General features: G+C 49.9%; 2 protein-coding genes across 2 annotated transcripts; one reads left to right on the top strand and one right to left on the bottom strand.

Annotated features, from left to right (window-relative positions):
- Positions 1–11: 11 nt before the first annotated feature.
- Positions 12–12724, top strand: HDAC1 (histone deacetylase 1). Its single transcript, XM_053964725.1, has 14 exons — positions 12–93; positions 3218–3330; positions 3702–3819; positions 5097–5171; positions 6214–6352; positions 7740–7881; positions 8615–8707; positions 9004–9112; positions 9188–9328; positions 9502–9610; positions 9699–9829; positions 10496–10642; positions 10738–10810; positions 11088–12724. Exons 1-14 carry the CDS (start codon positions 45–47, stop codon positions 11113–11115), a joined length of 1467 nt encoding a protein of 488 aa, XP_053820700.1. The 5' UTR covers positions 12–44; the 3' UTR covers positions 11116–12724.
- A 2651-nt stretch (positions 12725–15375) lies between these two features.
- MARCKSL1 (MARCKS like 1) lies at positions 15376–16741 on the bottom strand. Its single transcript, XM_053964734.1, is given in 3 exon segments — positions 15376–15688; positions 15691–16039; positions 16607–16741. Coding segments are annotated over 3 exon segments (627 nt in total). The 5' UTR covers positions 16670–16741; the 3' UTR covers positions 15376–15473.
- Between the last annotated feature and the right edge of the window lie 1684 nt (positions 16742–18425).

Here is an 18425-nt window from a genome sequence, read left to right as displayed (position 1 = left end):
CGCGGCGCGGCGGCGGGTCGGGCGCTGTGAGGGGAGGCAGGAAAATGGCGCTGACGCAGGGCACGAAGCGCAAAGTCTGCTACTACTACGATGGTGAGGGGCTGGGGGAACCCGCCGGGGCCGCCGGGGCCGCGGGGGAGCCGTTCCGGGGCGGGGGGGAGTTGGGGGCTGAGGGGACAAGGGAGGCGGGGTTGAGGGGAGAATGGCGGGGTGAGGGGTCACTGAGGGAGGATGGGGGTGCTGGGGGTGGGATGAGAGGTTGGTGATGGGGGATCATTGGTGAGGGGGTTTAGAGGTTTTGGGATGGATGTTTGGGGGCATTGATGGACAGGGGCGCTCAGGGCATGGCGATCAAGGGTTTTGTGGGGTTTTTAATGGGGTTGAGAGGCATAGGAAGCGTGTGGGGGGCATGGCAGGGATATGGGGAGCACTGGGGAGGAGAACGGGAAGAGTGGGGGAAGATCGGGGGGGTGGGATGGGGAAATGTGGGGATCTGGGGATTTGGGGGAAGGTCAGAGGATGGGGAAATGTGGGGATTTGAGGGTTTTGGGGAAGATCAGGGGATGGGGAAATGGGGAGATCTGGGGATTTGGGGGAAGATCAGGGGATGGGGATTTGGGGGAAGAACAGGGGGTTTGGATGGAGAAATGGGGAGATCTGAGGGTTTGGGGGAAGATCAGGGGGGTGGGATGGGGAAATGTGGGGGTTTGGGGGAAGGTCAGGGGGATGGGATGGGGAAATGTGGGGGTTTGGGAGATGGGAAAGGCTGGGAACAGTCTGGGGTTGTTGAGAGGAGCTCGAGGCCAGGAGAGGCTTTGGGTGCTGAGGTGCTGGAGGAGGATTTTGGCGAGGGCTCTGAGGAGGATGAGCCACTCCTGGGACAGCGTTTTGGGGTCAGGAGGGGACAAAAAGGTTTTGGGAGCCTGCGTGGCTGCGGGCAGGGAGCTGCTGGCCAGGAGCATCCTTCAGCTGTGGCTCTGCAGTGTGGATTGTGGCTCCTTTTGGGCTTGCCTCAGCATCCCTGTGCAGCAGGGAAGGAACAGATCCCAAAGCCCTCACTGGCTGTGCTGTGGGGCTGTGAAATCCCCTCTCCCTTCCCCTGCTCGTTTTTCACTGGCTCTGTGCTCACCCTGTGGCAGAGACCTTGTGCAATTCTCTGTTCCCACACAGTTTTTGGCCTGAAATCAAATAAAAAAACTTCTTCTTGCTACTTTTTCCCTCTCTAAGGATGTGCCCAGTGCTGGAGGCTTTTCCAAATCCTGTGCTGAGGAGGTTTTTTCCCCCTCTAAAAATGTGATTTTTTTTTTTTTCCCCTCAAACAGGAGGTTTTCAGCCCTGCTGGGTTATAATTTTTAAAGGCATTGAATTATATCTGAAATATGGAATAAGCAGTTGTTTTGTTTGAAATGCTGCTGCCCTGCAGGTCTTTGCTGCACAAGAATTTCACAAATTTGGGCTCCATACTTTGTGGTGAGGTTTTAGTGCCTTTTTTTTTTTTTTTTTTTTTTAATTTTTTTTTTCTTTTTCACTGTTCTTTTCCTGAGCAGCTTTTGAACATCCACAGCTGAGGGGTAAAAAACTGCTTTTCCTGAGAGGAAATAAATAATTTGTTCATTGGAGCCTTTTCTTTTCCACGCTGGGAGGTTGGAACAGCCCAACCTGCTGTGGGAATTCCCTAAATTCCATGGCATGAAGGAATTGGGGTCCTTCCCTGCAATCCTGAGGGGCTGAGGAAAGGTTTGGCTGGAATTTCTCCATTCAGAGCTCCCCTTGGAGGGATTTGTTTGATCCCAGCAGAGCCTGCTAAGTTCACACTCCTTAATCTGCTCTGACGTCCAGGAGCAGCTGAGCTCATCCAGGGATCCACAGGGCTTGGGATGTGCTCAGCACAGGGAACAGGAGCTCAGGCTTGGCCCAGGGCATTCCCTGCACAGCTGATGGTGATTTTTTAAAAGCTTCTCTGAGTTCTGTGCTTGTATTTTCCAGGCAGAGCCTCAAACATGGCTCCAAATCTTGATTTAGAGGGAGTAAAATACACCCCTAAAACTGGCAGGGTGGTTACACCAAATTTAGATTGCCAAAATTTCAGAAAATAGAATTAATTTCAGTGGGGGGGCGAAAAAAAATGTATTGAACTGCAAAAAAAATTCTATTTACTGAAAGAACATTCCCCCAGAGCTCCACAGACAGGTCAATTCCAGCAGCAGACTTGCCTGGATGTGGGATTTGCACTTCTGGCATCTCCTTTTCCTGCCTGAAAATAGATCCGTGTCCACAGGAGGAAAAAAACTGCTTCTGCTGAAGGTGGAGAGTGGTGATGAAATGTGAATTCTCCCCTCTGAGTCACCGGCCAGACCGGATTGGATCTCCTGCTTCCCAAAAGGAGCAGGAGTTGTTCAAGCCCAGGAACAGCTTGGTCTGGTTTCCCAGGAAAATGAGGCTTGGGAGAGATTCCTGCTCCCTGCAGCCAAATCAGGCAGCAGGCAGAAATCTGAAAGGGAAATTCCTGTGAATTTCAAGGAAATGAGTGCCCCTGGGAAAGGAGGTGGAATAAAAAACCTCATTTATCAGGGAGGCGTGAGCTCAGTTTGGAGGAGAAAATCCACGTGGGGAGGTGACTTTGTTCCCCTGGTCCCATAAAATAATTCCTGGGGGGTGGCTGGAAAGGCCTGGGAATCCTCTGGAGGATTTGAAGGAATAAAAAGGGGTGAAACCAAGTGTGGAGCTGTAAAAGCAGAGCTGGGTGGTGTTTGCAGAGTCCAGAGTTCCCCGGATCCCGTTTCCCTTGGGTAAACAGGAGGAAAGTGAGGCACAGGCCGGGTGTTCTGGGCTGAGTCACTGTCTGAGCTGGGATTAACTCCAGGGCTCCTGCTCCCAGCACCCCCTGGAACCTGGGAGACATCCCTGGCACTCAGCCCTGAGCTCCTCTGGCCCAAAATCCTGGAGGTTCTCCCTCTGTACTGCCACAGCCGTGGAGTGCTTTGGGTTGGGAGATGATCCAGCAGCAGTGATCCAATTCCAGCCCCTTCCCAAAGGCAGGGACTCCTTGCACTGGCGGAATTCCAAATTCCCTGTCTGAAATCTGAGGGTGAACCCTGAACCCCTGGGTAGCCCTGAGCCACTGGAGGAGAATCCCCCACGTGGAGGAGAAATAAATCCCAGAGGAGCTGGCCATTCCCTCTCCAGGAGTTGCTGATGAACTCCTTTGTGCTTCCAGGGGATGTTGGGAATTATTATTACGGCCAAGGACATCCCATGAAACCCCACAGGATCCGCATGACCCACAACCTCCTGCTCAACTATGGGCTCTACAGGAAGATGGAGATCTATGTAAGTGTGGGGCTGCTCGTTATTGGATGTCATCATTGTTGTTTCAGGCTTTAATTGGAGCTTTTTCTCTGAGAGGAAAGGAATAAACCCCAATCAGTTGTGCTGGTTTCGTCTCAGTGGTGAAGTGAGGGGTTCTGTGCTTCAGAGAGGCTTTGGAGACTGGAAAACTGGTTTTTATCCTTGAAATTAAATTTATTTCCATGTAACACTCGCCAACAGTGCCATTCTTGCCTTCCAAATTCAGTTTTTCTGATTTAACACTGCTGCTTTGATACTTTTCACAGTTCCTGGGGGTAAATCTGGGACTGGAGATGGGAGTGAGGGAGGGAATGAATCCCAGAGCAATCCTTGCTGTGTTGCTGTCCTTGCAGCGTCCTCACAAGGCCAATGCAGAGGAGATGACCAAGTACCACAGTGATGATTACATCAAATTCCTGAGGTCCATCCGCCCTGACAACATGTCTGAGTACAGCAAGCAGATGCAAAGATGTGAGTGATGCTGCAGCTGAAAATCTGGCAAGCCCAGCCCAGCTCCAGAGCTTTGGGATAAACTTCTATCAGTTGTTGTTCTCCTGACTTGGCTTTTTTTTTTTTTATTTTTTTTTTTCTGGTGAATAAAACATTTAAAACCAGGTTTCTCTCTCAGGCTAAAGCAGCTGAGGGAAATCCTTTGGCCTGGTTGTATTTTGGGTTTTTCTTGTTACCTAAATTCCTTTCCTGGCTTGGAGATGACAGAATTATTCAATTTCTGACCTGTATGGATTTTGTGTTAATGCTCATTCAACCAGAAGAGTTGGGGCACTTAAAACCAACAAATTAAAAAGCCCCAACCTCTCAATTCTACCCCAAATCTGAGGGATTTTCAGGGCAGTGGCAGCTTGGAAATGGGGCAGGGTGAGACACTCATCAATCCCTGATGATTTTGTAGGTTAATTGTGAGCTGATGTCTTGTTCCAACCTCTCCAATCCATGGAGAGGCTCTTTAATGGTACAAAAACCTGGATTTGGTGTCTCAGCCACTCTGAGCTGATGGTTTTTTTTTGTTTTTTTTTTTTGGCAAAATAGATTTCTAACAAGCCCAGACAACCAGTGGGGAGAGCTCAAGCTTCATTTAAACAACATTTCACTCTTGGAAACCCCCTGTGAGCTGAAGGGGACGGATATTTCTGCACAGGGTTCATGATTAATACACACTGAAAGCCTCCCCCCAGTCCCTGATACTCTTTAATCCACCAAATGACATCCAGCAAAATTGTATTTTTTACCCAAACTGATCTGTTTACCCCTGGAGCAGCCACAGCTCATGAGCACTCTGCTCTCTCTGGTGCTCAGTGTTTTGTGCACTGCTGATTCCTGAAAAAGCCAAAATGTGAGAATTAAACATGCAAAGGACAGAGCTTTTCTTCAACAAAACCTGCTGGAAAGGGAATGAACAGTCTCTAATTCCATTTTTGCATGCCAGACTTGGGCAGAGTAAATCAAAGGGCCTGCAGTTTAATTTCTTGTAATGAGTAACTATTTTTAATAGTGGAATTAATTGCAGTAAAAATTTCTTGAAGCTAAAACTCCCTTTGTGCTGAGAACCCAAAACTGTGTGATTTGAAGTTAAAGGAGTGTGCAAAGTGTCAGCCACACGTTTCCACTGCACCATTTGATCACAGCGTTTTGTTTAACACTTTTGGCCACTTTCCAAATCCAAATATTGGTGTAAAATGTGGGTTTTATTTCTGCTTTTATTTTAATGACTCTTCTCCATTCTCTTCCAGTTAATGTTGGGGAGGACTGCCCTGTGTTTGATGGGCTCTTTGAGTTCTGTCAGCTCTCTGCTGGAGGCTCTGTTGGTAAGATCACAAATCCTGTGTGCTTTTTACTGTGTTTTATATTCTGTCTCTGTGAACCTGTTGCTGATTTAATAATGAAATCCAGATTTCTCCAAGCTTTGCCTATTGAATCCCTTTCCATTTGTTAATCACTAATTTGGGTTACATCACTGCAGGTGTGAATGGCTCTGTAACATCACCAGTGAGTTAAAAACAAAAACAAAAAGTTAAAAAAGAGTTAAAACCACAACAGCACAGTTAAATTAAAAAAAAAAAAAAAATCAACCTGTGCTTTACATTGAAATAAAAGCTGTAAAAATCTCACTCTGAGCAGGCACAATCTGGAAAGGAAAGACCAGGGTGACTTAGCTGCTGTTTTTAAAAAAACCACAACTCTGGACATGAGGCAGAGCAGAAACTGAAAGGTTTGAGAGCTGGAACACTGAAGTGTTTTTTTAATTTTATTTTCTCACAGCTCACAGCAAAGCTGTTTGTGTGCACAGCCTGAGAGCTTTGTGGCTGCTGCCACAATGACACCTCCAGTCTGTATTTCCTGTGCCAGCAGCACCCCAGCACTGACTGCAGCAGGTTCTGAAGCAGCTCTGTGCTCTCTCTGCTCCCAGGCCTGGAGAATTCCACAGAATTCCTGGTTTATTTGGATCCTGGGAGATTGCAGAACGTGCACAGAGTTGGTGGAAGGGGCTGGGGGAGGAGAACTTCCTCTGCCTGGATGCATTTCCACTCGATGACCTGAATTTATCTCAGCTAAAACCTTGATCTGTTCAGGGCTCTGAGAAATCCCCATTGTCTCCAGTGTGGCCCCAGCTGCCTGCTGGGTTGGTGAGGATTTTCCTGCTCTGAGGCAAAAGCAGGAATGATTGATGGGAGAAACATTTGATGATGAGAGAAACATTTCCCATTTCCCCTTGCTTTGTGGAGTCCAACCCTTGAGCAGGAGCTTTGTGGAGCCCGCACAAACCCCGGGGAGGAGCTGGAGCTGCCGCTGAGGCTGTGCCTCAGGCTTCCCCCTCGTGTTTAACGTGTCTGTGATCTCCTCCCGCAGCCAGTGCCGTGAAGCTGAACAAGCAGCAGACAGACATTGCAGTGAACTGGGCAGGAGGCCTCCACCACGCCAAAAAATCAGAGGCTTCTGGCTTCTGCTACGTCAACGACATCGTCCTGGCCATCCTGGAGCTCCTCAAGTACGGGCAGCACCGCTGGGCCCTCTTCCTCTCTGCCTTCTCCTCAGCATTCCTTATTTATTGCTGCTTTTTTGGTTTCTGGGTTTTTGGGGTTCTGCTCCCCTCTCTCCCAAAAAGGGGTTTTGGGAGATTTGGGAAAAAAAAAAAAAAAAAAAATGCCAAAAGGGATTTTTGGGAATATGATATAAGATGATATAATATATAATATGATATATTATATTATATTATATTATATTATATTATATTATATTATATTAATTATATAATCTTATATAATATTATATCATGTAATATTATATCATGTAATATTATATAATGTAATATTATATAATGTAATATTATATAATGTTATATTATATTATATTATATTATATTATATTATATTATATTATATTATATTATATTATATTATATTATATTATATTATATTATATTATATTATGCTATGCAGTATTTACTGCATATAATAATGTATTATAATACATTAGTTTATATATAATATATTAGTATTATAGTATTACAGTATATCATTATATAATATATATGATATTAATATTACTATATTATAGTATTGCCATATTATATAATTATATAATTACATTATATTCGGGCATATATCTTCTATAATAATATATATAATATCATATATACTATTATATAATAATAGTATATATAAATATATTCTACAATATTACATATAATATTATATACTTCTATAACAATACATTATATATATAATATCTACAATTATAATAATTCTACTATAGATAATTATGTAATATAATTATATACATTATTATTTATTAGAAATAATTATATTTATACTATTATATATTATATTTATAGTATGATAAATAATATTCAAATTATATTTATTCGAAATTAATTAAATTCTGATTTTTGGGATTAGAAATAAATCCCAGCTCCTGTGGGATTTATTTCTCCTCCAGCAGTGGCTGGGGTCTCCCACCTTCCTGGCACAGGGACATCCTTGGGTTCAGAATCTGAGACAGGGAATTGGGAATGTCCCCAGTGCCAGGTTTGCCCCAGCAGGAGGCCGAGGATTTTTGGAGCTTTTTGGGTGTTACATTTTTCTCCTGCTGTTCTTTGTCCCACCCATGGCTCTGTGACAGCTTCTGGCTCCGGGCAAACCTCGCTGTGGGAGGCATGGGCAGAAAAATGTGCATAAAAATGTGCTTAAAAATGCACTTTATTGGCTGAATCTGAAACAACCTCAGCAGCAAAAGTCACTTTATTTTTCTGTCCCTTCCCTGCAGCTCCTTCCCCTGTAAATCCTGGCCTGAACTCCATGCTCTCCTCCCACTTTCCTCTGCTCTGGAGACACTTTTTCCTTGGAATAAATGCAATATTCTGATTTTTTTCCCAGGTACCACCAGCGGGTGCTGTACATTGACATCGACATCCACCACGGGGATGGGGTGGAGGAGGCTTTTTACACCACAGACAGGGTCATGACCGTGTCCTTCCACAAATACGGAGAATATTTCCCAGGAACTGGGGACCTGAGGGTGAGAGCCACCAAATCCCCAGGAAATGTGGGCTTTTCTCCAGCTTTCCTGTGTGACGCTGCTTTTCTGAGGGCACAGGGGTGGATGGGCATTTATTAAACCCAAATCTTTGCTCTCAGTCTCTCTGGTGGGGTTGTGCTCAGGAAAATGACTCCGAAGGTGACGTTTTGGTCACCTCGCAGCCCCAGCTTGGTGACACAAAGGTTTCTCAGGGAGTGGATTTTTAGTGGTGTTTCCTGCTGTGACTCAAAGTGTCACCTGTGGCTTGTGACATTGCCAGAACTTCTGTTCTCAGGGGTGAAAGGTCCTTTACTTATTTTCATAGGATTTTTACAGGAACTCTGGTTTTTTGATCTAAATCCTCTCATCTTTCACTCAGGATTTGTGTTTATTTCTTCAGCCCTGCCAAGAGCTTGGTGCTGCACCGTAAATGAAATAGCTATTTTTAATAAACCGCTTTGGCTGTGACATTGATAAAAGAAATGTTAAAATATATACTATTCTAGTGAAGAATATTTTATTTTAAAGTAGAACTCAGTGACTGAATAGATTCGGTGACTGCTCTGACCAGCCCAGACCGCTGCTGTGCATCTCTGCAGTAAATCGTTAATATTTAACAATATTAATTACTCTGGCTTAATATCTGGATTAGACTGTGTTCCAAGCTTCCTTTCCCAGTTTGGGGCAGACTTTGGGTTTGTGGTGAGCTCTGGTCTCCTCTCTCACCCCACAGGACATCGGGGCAGGCAAAGGGAAGTACTACGCCGTCAATTACCCGCTGCGCGACGGCATCGACGACGAGTCCTACGAAGCCATTTTCAAACCTGTGAGTGAAGCCTCCTCTGCTGAGGGATTCTCTGTGGCTCCCATTGTGTCCTTAGGGCCATTCTTTGGGGGATTTTATTGAGTTGTTTTTTTTTTTTTTTTCTCCTGTGACAAGACTCACCAAGGGCTCTGTTCCCCTGAACAATCGGGGCCTGTGCGGGAGCTCCTGGGTGTGAGAGCCCCAGTGTTGGCAGGGCAGCTGTGGGAGCACCAGGGATGGCTTCACGTGCCTGGCTGTCACTGTGCTGCTGTGACAGTGGCCTGTGGGCAGGGGGTGACAGGGCCTTTGTTGTTTAGGTGATCTCCAAAGTGATGGAGACGTTCCAGCCCAGCGCCGTTGTCCTGCAGTGCGGCTCCGATTCCCTGTCTGGGGACAGGCTGGGCTGCTTCAACCTCACCATCAAAGGTAGGAGCTGAACTGCCACGGGCACAGCAGGAGATTCCGTGGGGAAACTGGCATTTATGCTTCTTTGCACTGCAGGCCATGCCAAGTGTGTGGAGTTTGTGAAGAGCTTTAACCTGCCCATGCTGATGCTGGGAGGAGGGGGGTACACGATCCGCAACGTGGCTCGCTGCTGGACCTACGAGACTGCTGTGGCTCTGGACACTGAGATTCCCAATGGTAACTCCCCCCTGGAGCAGGGCTGGGCACCACTGATACCCCCAAGAGCTCAGGGAGGTGCTGCTGATGGGCTTTTGTCACCTCTGGATGATCCCTTTTGGATGCCCTGAGTGCTGCAGCTGTTCCTGCTGAGAATTTGGTGTTAATTACCATTAATTTCCCCCCCCCCCCAGAACTTCCATACAACGACTACTTTGAGTACTTTGGGCCAGACTTCAAGCTCCACATCAGCCCCTCCAACATGACCAACCAGAACACCAACGAATACCTGGAGAAAATCAAGTGAGTGTTGGGGGAACGACCCTTCCACGGGGGCTGGTGGCCTTGGGTGGCCCCTGGTGACAAAGTGTCCTTCCCTGGCTGGCTCCAGGCAGCGGCTCTTTGAGAACCTGAGGATGCTGCCTCACGCTCCCGGGGTCCAGATGCAGCCAATTCCTGAGGATGCTGTCCAGGAAGACAGTGGGGATGAGGAGGAGGATGATCCTGAAAAACGCATTTCCAGTAGGTGCTGGGAATTGAATTGTGCTGGGAATTGTGCTGGGAAAAGCCCAAAGCTGAGCAGGATCCATGAGCTCTCCATGGAGGAGGATGTAGGGTTTAAATGCAATTCTGACTTGGTTTGTGGGGACATCCAGGGTCAGACCTTTGGGCTGGAGCCCCCAAAAACCCCGGGGAGGGGCTGGAGCTTCACCTCAAGCTCTGTCCCTCAACCTCTCTGATTTGAATCCATTCCCACCTCCCTGCTGGATTTTTGTAGGACAGAGCACTGCAGGATCTCTCCTGCCAGGTGATTTCCATAATGGGAAAAAACTTTGATTTTCAAGGGGGAACTCCAGCAGTTGCTGAGTGCTGGGCCAGAATCCCTGACAGAATCCTGGGTGTGATCCCAGCAGGGAAAAATGGAGTTTTCTATCCAGCTTGGCCCTTGGGATTTGGCAGTGGTTCTAAACCTGCTGTCAGGTCTAGACATCCCTCTGTGCCTAATCCAAGTTGTCCCCATGGAGCAGGTGGGAAGGGGCGAGTTCAACGCTGCAGCAGATCCCACCAAAAAAATGCTTTTATCGTGGCCTAATCCTGATTTCTGCGAGCTCCACTCAGAGCATCAATGCTGGCAACCTCCTGATGGTGAAAATGTGCTCAGCCAAGCTCTGTCCTCTCCCCTTCCAGTCCGAAATTCCAACAAGAGAATATCCTGTGATGAGGAATTCTCCGACTCCGAGGACGAGGGGGAGGGAGGCCGCAAGAACGTCGCCAACTTCAAGAAAGCCAAACGTGTGAAGGCAGAGGAGGAGAAGGAGGAAGAGGAGAAGAAAGGTGAGCAGCAGAGCTGGCACCTCCTGCAATTCTGCCTGGAATTTTTCCTCCTGCACTGCTCTGTGTCTTGAATTTTTTTTTTTATTTTTTTCCAGATGAGAAAGAAGAGGAAAAAGCAAAAGAGGAAAAAGCACCAGCAGCAGCAGCAGCAGCAGCAGAACCCAAAGGGTGAGCCTGGGGGGTTTGGGAGGGTTGAGGGGCTGAAGTGACAAATTTGGGTGGCACTTTGGGTGGCTTTGTCACAGGTTCCTCATTGGAAGAAATTTGCAGGGCTGAAAAATCAAAACACTGCTCTTTCCTTCGGCAGTATATTAAAAAAATCAATTAAATTCAGTTTTATTAAATTTTAGCTGAAAATTTTAGCGACACTTTTAAGCCTTGTTGTTAGATCCAAACCCAAATTGTTGATTTAAGCCAAATCCTTCTTTCTTTTTTGCTTCCCCAGGGTGAAGGAAGAGACAAAATCCACCTGAGTGGCTGCAGCTGGCTGGTTGTCACAGGTTTAGCTCCTGGGTTGCCTCCTCCCCACAGGATTTCTATTTTATATAAGTTTTCTGTATATATTTCTATATAATTGTATAAATGACTGGAGAACTGTAAATTATTCCTTGCTGCACTCCACTGGGAGCAGGCAGGGGAGGATTCTGCTGAGCAGCCCAGGTTTGGTGACCAGGGAGTTTCACCCTTTGCCTTCCACTGCCCCTCCTTGGTGTGGCTCTAAAAAGACAAAAATCCCTTCCTCCCCTTCCCTCTCTCCTCTGAAATAACCTTGGAAAAGAATAATTTAAGTAGAAGCAGTGTCTGCATTTCAGGTTAGGTGGAAAGATGGCCATCAATTCTTGGTTTTCCTCGATTTTTTTTTTTTTTCTGTTGTTTTTCATGGGAGAATTCCCAAACAAAGCCTGGGAGAGACTTTTGTGGTCTTCAGCTGGATTCCACCACGACAAAAAAAAAACAAAATCCTGCCAGCTGGTGCCACTTCTCAGGGTCAAAATTGTGCAGTTCTTGAACAGAGTTGGCTCCTCCCTGCAGCAAACTTGGGGAAGGAGATGAAGCAGCTGGAAAAGAAACCTGAAAAGTCTTTTTTTTTTTTTTTATTTTTTTTTTTTTTTTTTGAAAGTGAATCAACCCCAGAGCCCAGATCTGGAAAATGTAAAATTAAAATCACCCTCAGGGGGTGGTTCAGTTTTCCAAGATCTCCTGGATCCAGGGAGTGTGGCAGCATTTGATGCACCTCGAGGGAGGGAACAGATGGGATTTTTTACCTGGATTTTTTGGGGTTTTTTTTTTTGCCCCTCTCTGGGTGGGGAGAAAATTCCTCCCCTTTTGGCTTCATTTTTCCCCAGAAATCCCCTCAAAGCCAGCTTTTCTTCACCTGTGTCCCTAAAAAAACCAGTTTTCTCCTGATTTTGAAGCCAAGTTTTCCAGCTGAATTTCCCTCCCAGGGCCAGTAAATCCCAGCCTTTTTATCCCGGTGCCTTCTGAGGGAACAGCAGATGGGGCTCTGAGCGTTTTCACAGCTCCTCTCCCTCCTCCCACACACCCTCACCCTCAAATCTTTGTGACCTTTTGTACAGCTGAGCTTTTTTGGAGTGGGGGGGGAAAAAAACAACTTTTGTGTGTGGTGGGGAGGAGAAATTCAGATTTTTTTTTTTTAATTTTTTTTTTTTCCAGGCAGTTCCCACTCTCTGCTCTCTTTTCTCAGGGGGATCCCTCTGGAATTCCAGAGGTTCTGCACCCTCCCACGGGAGCACTGCTGAGGGTTTCAACTCCAATAATGCTGCTAAAAACTTCACACAGGTTCTTTTTCAAAGGGTTTATTTTTTTAACTCATTGTTTTTTTCCCCCCCATCCTCACCTCTTTTTTCCCCTCCCCTCACCGTGGAGTTTTTTTAGTCTCTTTGGGGTCTGAGTGAGGTTTTTCACTCTGATTTTCAGTGTTTTTATGTGAAGCAAGAGAGAGATCAGTGTAACTTTGTGTCTGGGGAACGTGGGAGGGAGGGGGAAAATCTATTGTGGTTTTTTAAAGATGCGTTTATTTTGAATTTTCAGAACCTTTGTAATAAAACTGCTCCATTTCTATGGTTGGTGTGAGCCTGGCCTGCTTTTTGCTTAATTAATTCATTTTCAGAGCTGCTCTTGGATCTCATGGAGATCCCAACAAAAAATCAGAGGTGGAATCAGAATTTGGGAAGGAAAACAAGGCATGAATTCCCTCCTTCTTTGAGGAGTGTTGATTTAATTCCATCCACCAAAACATTATTTATCCTGCACCTGAAAAACTGCTTAAATCTCTTCTGTAAATTGTTATTTCCTTTGTAAATTATTTGGGTTTTTTGGGTTTTTTTTTTGCCTTTTCCCCAAGTGTTTTTCCAAAACAGCCTTGAGATTTTCCCTGGAAAAAGGAACCCCAAAATGTGAGAGGTTTTGGGGATTTTTTCTTTCTGCTCACAGCTTCACCTGGGTGATTTTATTCCCAAATTCCAGCTGGCTCCTCATCCCTGTGGTTGGAGTGGAGCAATTTGGGATTAATAAAAGTGATGGGAAGGGATGTTGGGCTGGATTTAAGTGGTTTTATCCAGAATCCAAGAGGATAAAAACTCCTTTATTTAATTAGGAGCAGCTCCATTGTGGAGCTGAGTTCTGATCACACCTGAAATGGCCACAAAACCCCAAATCTGCTCTTTTTGAAGTCAAAATAAAAAAAAAAAAGCAGGTTTTTGTGTGTGCTCAGCAGACTTTGGGTGCTGGAACAGCCCCGGGAAGCTCCATCCTCCCTCCCACCATTCAATCCTCCCCCTTTTGGAACAAAACCCCTGGGATTTCAATGGGATCTCCATTGAATTCCCCCTTCCCGAGCCCTTCCCTTTTCCAGCATTCCTAAAATGGCTGCCAGGCTGCAGCTCCGCCAGATGCTCCCAAATCCCCTCCAAAACTGGGTAAAAAAACCCATTTATTCCACCCCTCTGCTCCAAGAAATCAATCCCTTTGGGAAGCAGACCCCTGGTTTTGGTTTCCTTGCCTAAATCATGGAATTTTTGGATATCCCCACCTACCTCGAGCCTGGATGCTCCCAAATCCCACTTTGCCTTCAAAACTGGGTAAAAAACCCCCATTTATTTCACTCCTCTTTTTGAATAAATGAATCCATTTGGGAAGCAGATCCCTGATTTTGGCTTCCTTACATAAACCATGGAATTTTCAGGGTATTCCCACCTACCTCGAGCCCTTGCCCTTACCAGGGTGGCGCCCGTTGGGCAAACAATGGCTTGGGCTTTATTTTATTTTAATTTTTTTTTTTTTTTTTTTAATTAACAGCTGGGCTGGGAATATTGGGAGCAAGGCCATGAAATGGAGGAGCTTCCATGGAAAAGAATCCCCGTGACAGGAGCAGCTTCCAGGGAAGCTCCTTCCCAGGAAAATCCATCCTTTCTGCTCCTTCCTCGGGGAAAAATCCATCCCGGGCCCCGCTGCAGGTGACAGGAGCAGGGACAGAGGCTCCATTGTCGCCTCCTTTTCCCTTTGTTCAGGAAATCTTTGCTCCCAGCCCTCGCCTTTTGTGCTCCTTTCAGCCCAGAGGAGCTAATCCCGCTCTTAAAAAAAAAAAAAAAAAAAAAACTGATTTAAATGAAAAGAAACCAAGCTTCAAATGGGGAATTTCGCCTCATGCCCGAGTCAAACCCCCAGGGTTTTTCCGGGAAAAAAGAGGGATTGGGAGGGAAGCAGGTCCGGAGCAGGCAGCTGAGCAGCGATGGGGCTGGGCTGGGAAAGTCCTTTGTGGCCGGGCTCTGCATCTGCTGCGAGTCAATTAACGGCGAGCGCTGATTAAAGGCAGCAGCTGTTGGGCTAAATAAGCAACTGCCATCTTCCTTCCCTGGCACTCGGGACAAGAAGGACTCCAGCTCTCCCATAAAGGGGTCACCATTTATTCCTTTCAAATGTTACAGCTTTTGTTTGGTGGTTTGGTTGGTTTTTTTTTTTTTTTTTCCTTCTTTTTTTTTTTTATTTTTTTTTTTTACAAGTTAGAAAATTGCAAATCAAGCGGTTGTTCTTTTTTTTTTTTTTTTTGGCCATTAAAAAAAATTATTTACAGAGAAAAAAACAAAAACAAAAACAAAACAACGTTGGCTTCACATTATACAGCTGGCAGGGCCCCCTCTCTCCACCCCACACCCTAAAAGTTATCCCTTAAAGGAGAATTAAACACAGCGGACTTACAAGCTTTATGGTTTTAAGCCAAGAGAAGACATTATAAAAAACTAACCAGATTAGCTTTTTAAACCATCGATTTCTATATAAAAAGCACGAAATACTTGAAACGAAAAGTCAGAACCAGGAATGTCAACTGAGAAATAAAGAGGAAAAAAAATACAAAACGGGAAAAAAAAAAAAATCAAAAATTCCATTGAACAGTCAGTGGGAGCGGGAGGAGAGGGGACAGTCTGGAGGCTGGAGAGATCCAGAGCAGGATTTGGGATCCGGGTTCTCACAAACTGTAAACTCCAGGGGCGTCCGGGACAAATCTTCCTCCCCCAGTTGGGTTTTTTTGTTGTTGTTGTTGTTGTTATTGTTGGTTTTGTTTTTTTTTTTTTTTCATTTTCCCAAGGAATTCAGCTCGAACTACTCCAAGTGGCGGCGGTGGTGGGAATCCAAACCAGCTTTTCTACCAGGGACGGGGAGAGAAATACCTGCGAGGGCGGGGGTGTGCGGGGCGTGCTGTCAGTCCTAGGGGGCCGGGGCGGTGTGGGCGAGTCCGTGGCGATCCGGGCTGCTCAGGGAGGGTCGGAGGGCGGCGTGAGAGTCCCCGCTGAGGACGATGCCCGAGTGGCCTCTACTCTTCCTTCTGCTCCGCCGCCGGGCTCGCTGTGGGCTCCGGCCCCGCGGCTTTCGAGGGCTCCTCGGGTTTGGCAGTGTCTCCGTGGCTCTCCCCTCCCTGCTGCTGCTGCTTCTCCTCCTCCTGGCTGCCCGCGCCTTCTCCTCCATCCTTGGGCTCGCCGCCCTCCTGCTCCTCGGCCGGCCCCTCCTCGGGGGGAGCCGAGGGCTGCAGCCCCCCGGCGGGGTCTCCTCGCTCCTGCCCTGCTCCTCCGTGGGCGAGGAGCCGGAGGAGTCCCCGGCTTCCTTCTTGTTCTTGCGGAAGGAGATGCCGCTCAGCTTGAAGGGCTTCTTGAAGGAGAACTTCTTCTTCTTCTTGGGGGCGTCCTTGGGGGCCGCGGCGCCTTCGGGTTTGGGCTCGGCGCCGTCGGCGGCGGCCGGGGCGGGCTCGATGGCGTCCGCACCGCCCGCTTCGCCCTCGCTCTCCTCCTTGGGGGGGTCCGCCGAGCCGTTCCCGTTCTGCGGGGCTACCTCGACCCCCGCCTTGGGCGTCATGTCCCCGTTGTAGATCACATGGCCGTTCTCCTGCGGGGGGAGCGCGTTAGGCACCGCCGGGACCCCGCGCCCCCTCCCCAAATCCCCCGCACTCCACAAAGGGCTCCCGGCCGGGAAAACGGGGTGGGGGGGAACGGGGGGGGGGGGGGGTCCACGGGGGTCACCGCGACGGCGAGAATGGGGGGGGGTTACAGCCGGTGGGAACGGGGAGCACCGGGCACAGAGCGGGGGCCCCCGAGGGAAAGGAGCGCACCGGGGGGTGCCGAGCCATAAAAAAGGGGTGCAGCGAGCCTGGGTTGGGGTCTCACGGGGGGATCCGCTCGGTGTGGGGGGGGGGGCAGCGCGCCACCAGCGGGCGGCGCCCGCGCTCCACTCCCGGTACCGGGGCGCGGCGGCGGACGGGACCCGCCCGGTGCCGGGGGGAAGCCCGGGGCGCGGCGCGGGCGGTGCCGCATCCCCCGGTGCCCGCCGGGCCGGAGAGTCCCCCCCCCGGGGCTGGAAGGTTCCCCTGGGCTCCATCACCGCGCCCTCCCCGCCGCGCCTTTGTCCGCGCCGCCTCCCGTCCCGGCGGGGCGCACGGTGCCCCCCGGTACCCACCTGCCCGTTGGCCTTGGCGGTGTCGGGGTCGCCGCCCGCCGCCTTGGAGCCCTGGCTGCCCATGGTGCGGCACTTGGGGAGGTGCCGGCCCCGCCGCGGCGGCTGCGCTGGGCGGGAGTGGGGCGAGCCCCCCGCCGGCCGCTGATAAGGCGAGGGGCGGGGGCGGGACGGTGCCGAGCCCGCCCCGGGGGCGGGGGGAGCGCGGCGGAGCCGCCGCCCCGCCCGGCACCGGGGGGTTCTGCTGGCCGCCGAGCCCCCTCCCCGCCTGTGCGCCCCCGAAGGTCGGGGCAGGTGGGGTGGGGTGGGGGCACCCCCGTCCTGGGTGGGGTCTCACGGCAGCTCCGTCACCGCCGGGGTGCTGCTCACCCATCCCTGACACCCTTAGGGCGCTGCTCCCCCCCCCAGGCGCAGAACCCCCGGGTGCCTCTGTCCCCATCACCAACACCCCTGCAGTGCTCGTGCCCCCAGCCCTGTCGCCCTTGGGGTGCTGCTCACCCCATCCCCGTCACCCCTGGGAGGGTCCCAGGGGCCCCTTCCTGTCCCCCCCAGGACTGTCCTGGTGCAGGTGGCCTCAGTCCTGTCACCCCATGGTCCTGTCACCCCACAGTCCTGTCACCCCCATGGTCCTGTCACCCCCAGGGTCCTGTCACCCCCATGGTCCTGTCACCCCCGGGGTCCTGTCACCCCATGGTCCTGTCACCCCCAGGGTCCTGTCACCCCCATGGTCCTGTCACCCCCACGGTCCTGTCACCCCATGGTCCTGTCACCCCCAGGGTCCTGTCACCCCCAGGGTCCTGTCACCCCAGGGTGTCTCATCCCGGGGTTTTGCTCTTTCCAAGGACCTGCTCATCCCATCCCCATCATCCCTGGGGTGTCCTGCTGTGGGGCCAGGTCCTGCTGTGGGGCCGGGTCCTGCTGTGGGGCCGGGTCCTGCTGTGGGGCCAGGCTGTGCCCTGTGTCACACCCCACCTCACTGAGCACCCTGGCACACGCACAGGGAGTTTTTCCCCCTCTGGGTTTTTCCTCCTCTCTGATTTCCCGGAATGGGAGAGCTGAGGGGAAAGGGAAAACGGGACTGAACTGACGGATTCTTTGCACTGGCTTGGGGCCTGCAGGATCCCTGGATCCCTGCCAGGATCCAGCAGTGCCAGCGGGGATTCAGCACCCAGCCACCCCTGCATTTCACTGGGGGCTCCCAAAACCCCTTTTGTGCCAGCCCCGAGCCCCCAGCTCTCCCCGAGGACAGCTCCCAGGTGCCACATCCCGAGCTCTGGAGTTTTCCAGGCACCCTGCTCCCACCAGAGCTGCTCCAGAGCCACCACGGCTGGCAGGACCCCCTGTCCCCAGCGCCCAGCTGTGCCACCAGCCCAGCAGCATCCAAGGCCAGACTCCGAGGGGAAAACAAAGTCCCGCTGTGTGTGCTGCACCAACAAGGTCATGTTTTGTCTCTGGCCTCCCTCCCTCCCCCGGCACATCGGCTCACCCCCGGCAGAGCGAAATTGCTGTTAATTAAAACAGGCGGCATCTTCCTTATTGACTTTTGGGTGCCAGTTGATAAAAAGCCCTTGGCTGGCTGCCGGGCTGGCCGTGAGGGCCGGAGTGTCCCGAGCAGCCACGGGAGCTGGGCAGGGTGTTCCCTGCTGGAAAACACAGTTCCAGGGAGGTTCTTGGGTTTGGGAAGATCAGGAGTGCAAGAGAGTGTGTGGGTGTTTGTTCCCAATCCCGGCTCCAGGCTGGTGTTCCCAGCTGGGGAGGAAAACCTGGCTGGGGAGCCCTTCCTGCTGTCCCAGCAGCCCTTCAGCCTTGGGAAGTATCCACG

The sequence above is a fragment of the Vidua chalybeata genome, chromosome 25, assembly GCF_026979565.1.
Source record: "Vidua chalybeata isolate OUT-0048 chromosome 25, bVidCha1 merged haplotype, whole genome shotgun sequence".
Taxonomy (NCBI): domain Eukaryota; kingdom Metazoa; phylum Chordata; class Aves; order Passeriformes; family Viduidae; genus Vidua; species Vidua chalybeata.
Note: the sequence above shows the minus strand (reverse complement) of the source record. Positions and strands in the feature narration are given on the sequence as shown.